General features: G+C 31.0%; 2 protein-coding genes across 5 annotated transcripts in view; one reads left to right on the top strand and one right to left on the bottom strand.

The window, feature by feature from the left end:
* Positions 1-6700, bottom strand: part of LOC108749428 (phosphatidylinositol transfer protein alpha isoform) — an 11127-nt gene extending 4427 nt beyond the window's left edge. The window contains exons 1-3 of one of the 4 annotated variants that reach the window (XM_018488134.1): positions 6381-6700; positions 3970-4011; positions 2535-2659 (exon numbers count right to left, since the gene is read on the bottom strand). In XM_018488134.1, coding sequence (XP_018343636.1) covers positions 2535-2542 — 8 coding nt within the window. In that variant the 5' untranslated portion in view covers positions 2543-2659; positions 3970-4011; positions 6381-6700. The other 3 variants (XM_018488135.1, XM_018488133.1, XM_018488132.1) reach the window with 3 other exon arrangements.
* LOC108749426 (7-methylguanosine phosphate-specific 5'-nucleotidase) overlaps positions 3734-9983 on the top strand; it is a 7847-nt gene continuing 1597 nt past the window's right edge. Inside the window, exons 1-5 of the mRNA XM_018488127.1 lie at positions 3734-3776; positions 4079-4297; positions 4445-4659; positions 5125-5268; positions 9831-9895. Coding sequence (XP_018343629.1) covers positions 3734-3776; positions 4079-4297; positions 4445-4659; positions 5125-5268; positions 9831-9895 — 686 coding nt within the window. The remainder of the gene's footprint in view (positions 3777-4078; positions 4298-4444; positions 4660-5124; positions 5269-9830; positions 9896-9983) is intronic.

Raw genomic sequence — 9983 nt, 5'->3', positions numbered from 1 at the left:
GAGAGAGAGAGGTGCAGAAAGTGCAACCTCTAGAATCATGCGGGATGATTCATAAGGGATGAAAGGGCCACCATCCCTCTCGCTCTATCTCTTTTTCTGCAACTCTCTTTCCCTCTTTTCCCTAATTCTCCAACCGCGTTAAGATCACCAGTCATCGTGACCCATGTCAATCGGTTTTAAATTTCGCTTGTGCTGGCCTCCGTTGGCCATGGCGAGGAGCGAATTTCGGAAATCCGTGCCGCGCGGCGCGCACCTGCAGCCCCCGCTCCATACGATCCTCGTCATCATCGCCGTTGCCATCCTTTTCCTCCCCCTCTCCATCCCGTGCTGCACTTACAATTCCTTGATGAGCATTTTAGTCAGCAGAGCACATGGACCAGTAGTGTTCAATCAACAGACTCGCCACCGTCGACGATGAAATGGAGCAGCAAGACGACACCGCACCCTCTGTTCCTCGTCGGCTACCGATCTGATTCACGGCTTGTGCTATCGGCTCGCTATCGGCTTGCCGCCGCTGCCGCAGTGTCATACACCCGCAACGTTTACCGAGCAACGCCGACAGGATTCACCAACCGACTGACACACTCCGGACCAGACCGCTCCGGCCACTCCACGGTCCGCACCACCAACAGCAGCAGCAGCAGCAGCAGCACCGCACACCAGCATGCACCAACAACCAACCGCACCGCCACAACCGCGCCAATGGAGTCACACACACTTGCGCGCGCTCGCGCCCGCGCACACGTGTACGACTCCGCGCACCCCTCTTCTTCCCAGTCCCCGCTTCGCGGGCCACTCCTCGGCCCACCTCGGCCGCCCTCGGTCACTGCCGCCATCGCCGATGACCGTCCAATATCTTCTCTCCCACCCTGCCTTTTCCGTACGAACTTTGCCGCTGACGTCATTGCGCGAGAAGTTAGGTGCGCGTGCGTGCACCGTCGGCTATATATACCAACATGTGCGTATTGTCTCTCGGAGCAACTTTCGAGAAGAAAATCGAGAAAATGTGATGCTTGTAATTTATAATTTATCACTATGTTGTCATTGCACAAGTATACGCATATTTACTTTTTCCTCATTGCCGACGCGAACCAGGTTTTCAAACAATATATTGTAAAATAGAAACTTGTTCTTTTTCCACACCCTAGAACTGCACTTCTTGCGCGATTCTTTTTGTGTCTTTTTCTCACTCCAATGTGAAAAGAGAAAGAAGAAAGATTAATTGTGCAAGGAATTCAGTCTTGGGGTATGGAAAAAGAAGAACAAACTTTAGGAACTTTAAGTTTTCTTCCATGCCTTCTTGGAGGAATATATTGGATGCCCTGATGCTCATTAAGGGCGGATTTTCAGAAATCTTAAGGTTTCCATGTAGAAAAAACATAACAGAAAAATCATAACAGAATGAGATAATCAATCAAAATGTTGAAAATGTATAATATATAAAAAATTATGAAGTTCCAATAAGCATTTTTATAAACTTTAAGTATTAATTAATTTTTTTGTATTAATTAATCTTCTTTATCTGTAATTCTTTTTCTCTTTGCAATTCTTGCCTAATTGTGGAATTGTTTTCCACTCATTTAATTATCTTTGTGAATAATAAATATTTTGTTTATTTTCATTTTCAGTAAATAATATTACACTCGTTCACATAAACTTCCTGGAATGGCTGGTTTATACATTTAGATCCAATAAGAAATTAAGGGCAAGACCAATCATATTCAAGAATTTTACAACAGTTGCAAAGCAGCTTTCTCTGCTGGACGCAGTCAATAAAAGATATTTATTATAAAAGTTGTGCATCTATTCCCTTTTCTTTAGGTCAAAGGTTAAATTTTTTCCATAAACTTTAATGGTAAAAGTTTTGACTTTTCACATTTTTTTTAATGGAAAAGTGAAAAATCGGATACAGAATTGATGTTTGGAATACTGGTTTCAAAATTTAAGGAAATCCGTTGCTGAAGGGGAAAGGAACGATGAGAGTTGCGGAATTGAAGTGGTGTAGCGCTAGAATCAAACCCGAACTCGTGATACACGTTATTGACTCGAGACAACGCAAATAATCTACAGTGTAATTTTATTACGGACGAAAGACGAAAGAAAAATCTTAAATCCGATCATTTTGATCAAAGAGGTACTTATTAATATTATCCTTATCGTTTTTCTTATTTAATTACGCTGATATTGTGTACATTTCCGTTTGAAACCAAAAATTACTCAATGGTATTCGCATATTTAAAATTGATAAAACATCCTCAAACGTGATTGCATAATCTCTTCTGTTATATCCATTTCAACCGATGTACTTTAACTTTAATCTGATTTATCTATATTGATTATTAAGCAATTTCTAAAGCTTCGAAGTGTAGATACATATTTCTATTCTTATCGGTCAATTGCATTACGATATATTCATTGCTTTAGGGGACTGTAACTAACATAATTAAAATAGAAAATGTCGAAGGCAAATTAGTTCTAAGAATTACAAAAATATAAAATAAATTAAAACCTGATAAAAGAAATGAAAGTCTTACTGAAGCATTTGATCGTCCTTCTTTTTCTTCTTTCTCTTTTAATACATAGTCGACTCGAGAGAATGTAAATATCATACTTTAAATTTTGAATTTCATTCCGACGTAAAATCTTCCGCGTTGTTCTCCTAAAATTAAAAATTATTTAATCAGAAATTTGTCAGATAATTATTTTTTTTTTTGCTGCAGATACAATTGCAACCTCACTATTTATATCTGTCTAATTTGAGCCAAAACGCAAAGTCATCGACGCAAAAAAATTCAAAAGATTTCTAGATTAAGGAGACTAAAGTGTTAATACGCATTTAAGGCTACGTTCCTCTCCGAGGAAGATTTTACTCTATATGCTATAGTATACGTTACGTATTCTATATATTTTGAGTAAAATTTTCCTCAGAGAGGAAATTTTGGAACGTAGCCTAAGTGACGCTTATCAACAGTTTACAGTTCCTAAAATCTTACTCGCATTGCATTTTTTTACATCAATGGCTTTGCGTTTTGGCTCCGGAGCTCAAATTGGACAGGCTTGATTTAGACATTTCTTTTTTTCTTTTTTATTTCTTTATGCTCCTTTATAACTGACTTGGCGAAACTAAATCTTATCATGAATAATAAAGTTACTGTTATTATTTTGCAACATATGTCGTTCGGTCAATTTCTTCAATAGACGATCATTAGAAATTCTTTTAAAAACACAGGCGATACAATAGAAACCACAGAACATGATAGAGATGATTTTGATCAAATTCTAATTAATAATTATTATAAGCAATTTAATTATCAGAATTGTTTAAAACATGCTTTCTAACTGTAAGTATAAAACTTTAATCATTCTGTTTATGTCAACAAAATACAAATTAAATTAAATTCACAAGTTAATCGTCAATTAAATTAATCGGAGTTTGGTCGAGAAAGCCTTTAAAACTTTTTCTTAAGATGGAGAGAATGTAGCAGAAATCGGGATAAGCATATAATATATATTTATTAAGATGAATCCGATGTTCCAAAGATGTATTCTCAATATTAAAATTAGATTATCTTTTGTAAAATATATTAAAAACGGATTAAACATCAAGTATCGTGAGTCTTAGTTTCCAGCAATGTGTTTATTATTATTACGGATGTATGTTCTTAAATGTCATAACAACAATATTCTTTGAACTGTTGACTTTGGTGTTACAGCGATTTGATTTCGATAAATCATGGATTTAAAAGATGTCCTTTCGTCAATATCTGAACTTCCAGGTAAGAAACAAAATCGTCAATCATAATAATTTGCAAATTGCAAGACGTAGTTCGCAAATGCAGAATGAAAATTTGCATTTGTTTTTTTCACTGTGTGAATCTTACGTGCGGTGATGATCATTTGCATCAGCATTTTGCATCAGCATTTACAAACTACGTTTTGCGATTTGCGAATTATGGTAGAAGCACTTACAAGATTAAAAATCTTCATTGCTAATTCTCTCGATCGCGTTTGCTGAAATGATTTTTACGAGTTTATTTAGTCCGTTCAATTATTCGCCAGAAAAAATTTTTTGTTTTAGCATCTATCCAGCATGAAGATTTGGATGATAGCATCGATAATGCTATACATCAGATGATGCTATCTCTCCTAGATGTTTTTTTCCCAAATATAAAAACATCGAATAATGCGATTAATTCAAATTTGAGCGAGAATTCTAAGAAAAATATTGAAATGAGTGACAATGAAATCAAGCAAAACGAAGAAAACATACTAAGTAACTACATAAAGGACATCATTAGTATATTGAAAAATAAAATTATAAAATAATTTTGAATCTTTGTTGCAAACGTTGCGAATGTCAAATTATTAACTTTATTGTTGAGCAAAAAGATCCGAGCATAAATTTTTGTATTATAGTAAAAATTTGGATATGAAATTTTTTCAGACTACTACTGTAAGAATTTTGCTGTAACAGAGAATGAAAAATCTAAAGATGATTCGCATAAAAGAAAAAATATTAAAGATGAAGTTGAAACTACCGCAGAGCCTTTCGTTCTATTATGTGTTGAAAACGATAAAGTAAAAATTCTAACCCCTTTTGACGAACTCTATGATGAGAACTTATTGAAGTATGTCCATGACGTATACGACTTAATTAAGGTATTAATATAAATAATGAATAGCGTTTCCGATCTAGTGGGTTTGAATCGGCATGTCACATCTTCTACTATTGATTGATGTTACATCCCAAGCAGAACAACAAGTCATGAAAACGTCAAAATGAATCGGAAATGATTAAAAAATGATTTTTAACGATCATTTTGGAGTTATTTGGACATCATTTTGGTATCACATTGACTTGTTGTTTTGCTTGGGATAGTAAAAACATTCAACGTCATTAATTCAAATTGATTAAAATCCGTTATATGTTTAAAAATGCTAAACATTGCTCGGAATAATTGTTTAATATTTTTAATTTTATTGATAATTGTTAAATTGTTATTAAAAATTTCAAGCAATTCTATAATTTTCAATAACATCAAAAGATAATATCAAAGCAGGAGAATTCTGTGTACAATACATTTCTTTTTGAAAGTTCTTTGTATGCGGTTCAATTGATTTCAGACAAACAAAAATCCATATATGATAAAGTATGGACTTCATCAGATATTAATCAATAGCCATGATAAGACTATAGCAAGTTATCTTATAAAACATCATATGTTACAAAAAATAATGGAGCTAGTGCAAAATAAATCAGAACTTATGGTATGATATATTTACTTTTATTGCATAATACTTTATAGTAACAATTATTTCGTGAGCAAGTTTTACGTAATTACTTTCCCAGCAAACGAGAATGGATTAAATTGAATTGAAATGGATTCAGATTTTCAGAAATATTGATTCATGAATGCTAAAATGAATGCTTTTCAATCCTGAATGCATTTTTATTCATTTATAGGAATTGTATGAAGTATATCTCTATGCCTTTCAATCTAAAAATAATATTAGCTTTTTCATTGCGAATACTTCAATTAAAAATTTTGAATAGGAAATGCAGTTTTTCAATCCAATTGAATCTAATTGAATCCAATTGAATCCAATTAAATCTAAAAAAGTATTCGCTATTTATAAAATACTATTATAAAATACGCATTCGGAGATAGAAAAAAATTTTAATTCATTTTAATCCATTCTCGTTTGCTGGGTTAACAAAGTCATTAAAATATGCTTTTAGGAAATATGTTTTGATATAATTCTCAAAATAAGCAATATGTTTAAGCGAACTATAAACTACATAGGCAATTTCAACGAGTTTGCTATGTTAATTCTAAATCAATTAAAATCTACTGATAATTTAGTATTAAACAACCTTCTGAAAATTTTACAATTAGCAGTGCACAATATCAACATAAAACATTTTGAATCACGTTGGTTATTCCACTTTAAGGAATATGGATTATTCGCACACGATATAAGTGCCATACTCAGGAGGCACTGTCATGGTACATTGATTTATTCAATAATAATAAATTTTAAACAATAAAGAATTTTATTGGATTGTACATTTGAAAACTCAACAAATAGGAAATAGGAAATAATGGCCATAACAGTCAAAGCTGAATCTTTTAATGCTTAAATAATTCTTTAGCTTCGACGAGTTATGGTTATTATTTTCTATTTCCTATTTATTGAGTAATAAATTTTAATTTTTGTAATATATTAAAATCATAAAAGAATCAAATTTGATCAGCGAATAATTTATTAAATTTTGATTGTAGAAAAACTAACGATAACAGTGATTGAATTGATTAGAGACATGAGTAAGATAAAATTACCGAATCAATGCACTCTTCTGGAAGAACTATTTAAAATACCTGAATTAATTCCCACACTGATGATATCTTCCGCACAAGTATTAGTAGCAAAGAAAAAATTTAATTCTCCAATAAATTTAGAGTTGTACCTCTACAATTGGCTAGCAATAATAGCGAATGTAAAATCACATTTATGTGATACATTTAGAAGGAATGAGGAAAAAGAAAAATACTTATTTATGAAAATTCTAGCTGTCATATTGCATCCATATCAGGAGGAAGGTTTTTCATTTGTAGGACGTGAAATAAAACAAGATCTTCATGTGATTTTCAAGTGTCTATGCCTATTGATATATATTACTCATTATCACTTTTATATTCCCCTGTTAATAAATCGCATTATGACGAAAATAACGTTGAATCTTCGTGCAGGTATAGAATTCATCAGATAATTGATACAGTAACATGTTTCTAATTTTTAACTATACACACACACACGCGCGCGCGCGCGCACTTACATATATACATATATATATTTATTTATGTATAATTGCAGAATCAAAAAAAATGAATTTCGAGGCAGTTACAAAACAGTTAATATTGTTCGTTTCAACAGAGATGGATTCTTTCTGGCTACATCTCGTACAATATTATAATACTGAATATATTATAAAATTAATGAAGCCATTTAAACTCGTGGATCGTCAGTATTTCATAAATCTAGCCAATTGTCGTTCCGAGACTAACGATAACTCTAAAATAATTAATGCGTTGAAAAAAATCAGCTAATGATTACAAAATATAAGAGAATAAAAATCGTAATTAACCAACGTAGACATAAATGCACAAAAATAATAAAAAATTTATTTTTGTATCATATGTGTACATCAATTTGCAAACGTTTTGACTCTCTTGATCTTTTTTCCGTAATAGGGACAATGCTACAAAAAGAATCTATCAGTTTCGTTTTATCCTAACATTAAATTTTAGCTTTAATTGTAGCCTTAATTGTTTACGTTCAGTCGGTCTTAATTATTATGAGGCCAACACCCCAGTAAACGAGAATGGATTGAAATGAATTGAAATAGATTGAGATTTTTAGAAATATTGATTCACGAATGTTAAAATAAATACATACTAAAATGCTTTTTAATCCTGAATTTATTTTTATTCATTCATAGAAATTACATGGAGCATATCTCTATGCCTTTCAATCTAAAAATAATATTAGCTTTTTCTTAACATTGCTAATATTATTTAATTCAAAATTTTGAATAGAAAATACAGTTTTTCAATCCAATTGAATCCAATTAAATAAAAAAAAAAGTATTCGCTACTTAAAATACGCATTCGCGTATTCGGATAGAAAAAAATTTCAATCCATTCTCGTTTACTGGGATTGATACTACATCACATACACACTTTTGACGACTTACGTACTATTAGCTTTGAAAATAAATTCTTTTTGTGACATACATTATGTTTCACGTTTGTGCGTTAAACCGGTTAGAGTCCAAACCGTTAGACTATCTGTAATGTTATAATTTGAATTTTTTTGTTTTGTATCGAGGAGAGAAGACAAAAAAATAATACTTTGGTTGCAAGGTATGGTCTGGAAGGTATATATTTTAACAAGAATCTTGAAATCGCTGTATAAATTATCAAGTTTCAATATTGAAGTAAAATGGATACATGAATCGTCTGATTTAGCAGTCGCTGCTTGAGTAGCGAAAACTTCTTCTAAGGGCCGATTGTTCCACCTTTTGGTAAATTTTACCTGTAAGGTAAATCTAGTAATCTGCACATATGATTGAGTAATCTTGCTACTTACCCAACAGGTAAAATTTACCAAAAGATGGTACAACCAGCTCTAAATGATACATTAAGCAGACACAATGAAGATACGTATTTATACCCATATTTCAGAAATATTTTTAGTTGAACGCTACCATAATAACAGAAAAGTTAATAATTTCGTTTGGTCAAAACATTTACTAATTAATGTATATAATATAGGAATAAACTATTATTTTTTCGCTCTTATATTTGTGTTAGTTTATTACGACTTTTTATTCTCTCAATTTTTCTAATCTATTCTAAATTCTGTATTCAGTTCATTTTATAGAAAATAAATATAACAATCTGAATGTATAGCTTATTATATGATATGTCACTTTTTATAAAACATACACGCATATATTAAGTAATTAATGCAGTATTATATTATACAGTTTTATAATATTATATTATGTATATATATACTCACCTGTATATATGCGCAAATATATTTTAAAAAATATATGTTTTCAACTTAATATCTATATACATATATGTAATAGTACACATGTATACATGTTAAAAAAACCCCGCCATAACATTTTTAAAGTATATTATATTTTTCAAAATAATCTTTTTTTTAATTAATGCATTAATACATTAAATTTATTATTATAGTACTGCATTGTATTATTGTATTTTTAAAAAGTAATTATTATTGATATTTCATTTACAAGAAGTTAATAATAATATGTTAAAAATCCCTATATTCAAAATTTTATTAACGACATTTATTGAAATTTTTTTACATATTGTTATTATTAATTACAATAATTAAAATAATAAAATACTTAAAATATGTATGTAGCGGAAATTGTCTATCTTTCATATAATTATATACATATAAACTATATGTCCCAGCAAATAAGCTGATATTATTTTGATATTAAAATGATATTAAACATCAATTTTGACGTCAACTTGTTTGCTGAAATATCTAAAAAATCTTTTTTTACGAAAATTGTAATCACAATTGATCCAGTAACTATTACATATACAAAATACATATTAAAAATATAACGAGATAAATGTAAACGTATTTATATATATTTATCGAATAAATTAATTTGGCATGTTTAATTTTATTATTGTCAATTTTATTGACAATGGTCTATTGTAAGTTTCCACTGAAATCCTCAATTCAGATCAATGTGCTGTTTCCATTAGAAAATAAAGACTTTATGGATTAAAGCAGTTAAATACATTTTCATCGATACACGCATTAGATGCTTCGATGGAAATTTATAACAAAATGAACTTATATTATTGAAGGAAATTTATAGAATAATTCTCAAATAGAACAACAAGTCACGATAACGTCAAAATGACATTAAAATAAATCGGAAATGATTGAAAAATGACTTTTAATAATCATTTTAGAATTATTTTGACATCATTTTGATATCATAATGACTTGTTCTGCTTGGATTGTTACTTCTTTCGTATTAATCAGTTCACAAATTTATTAAAGTGTTTTGCGAGTTTTATTTAAAAGATCTCACGTAAGATCTTTTTGATTAAACGTATCTTTTAAGAATAATAGTTCTGTCAAGGTAATAACTTGCTAAAATAAAATTAAATGGCTCGATAAAAAAAGAAATATGTATTACGAAACACGCGGTATAATACGACCAGTGGGCTTGGCATGCGCACTCCATCGTGGTTGATTGGCAGGTTCTCAGCAACGTGCAGTGCACGTTGGCAGTTGGCATTTGGCACGAAGGATTTGAGAGTGTCCGGTCGTTTTGGGTTTCTGGAATTTACCCGCGACTCCACGCCGCCAACGATGATGAACAACGAACTCACGATCGACAAGGTAAATCGATT

Source organism: Trachymyrmex septentrionalis, unplaced genomic scaffold, assembly GCF_001594115.1.
Source record: "Trachymyrmex septentrionalis isolate Tsep2-gDNA-1 unplaced genomic scaffold, Tsep1.0 scaffold29, whole genome shotgun sequence".
Lineage (NCBI taxonomy): Eukaryota > Metazoa > Arthropoda > Insecta > Hymenoptera > Formicidae > Trachymyrmex > Trachymyrmex septentrionalis.
Note: the sequence above shows the minus strand (reverse complement) of the source record. Positions and strands in the feature narration are given on the sequence as shown.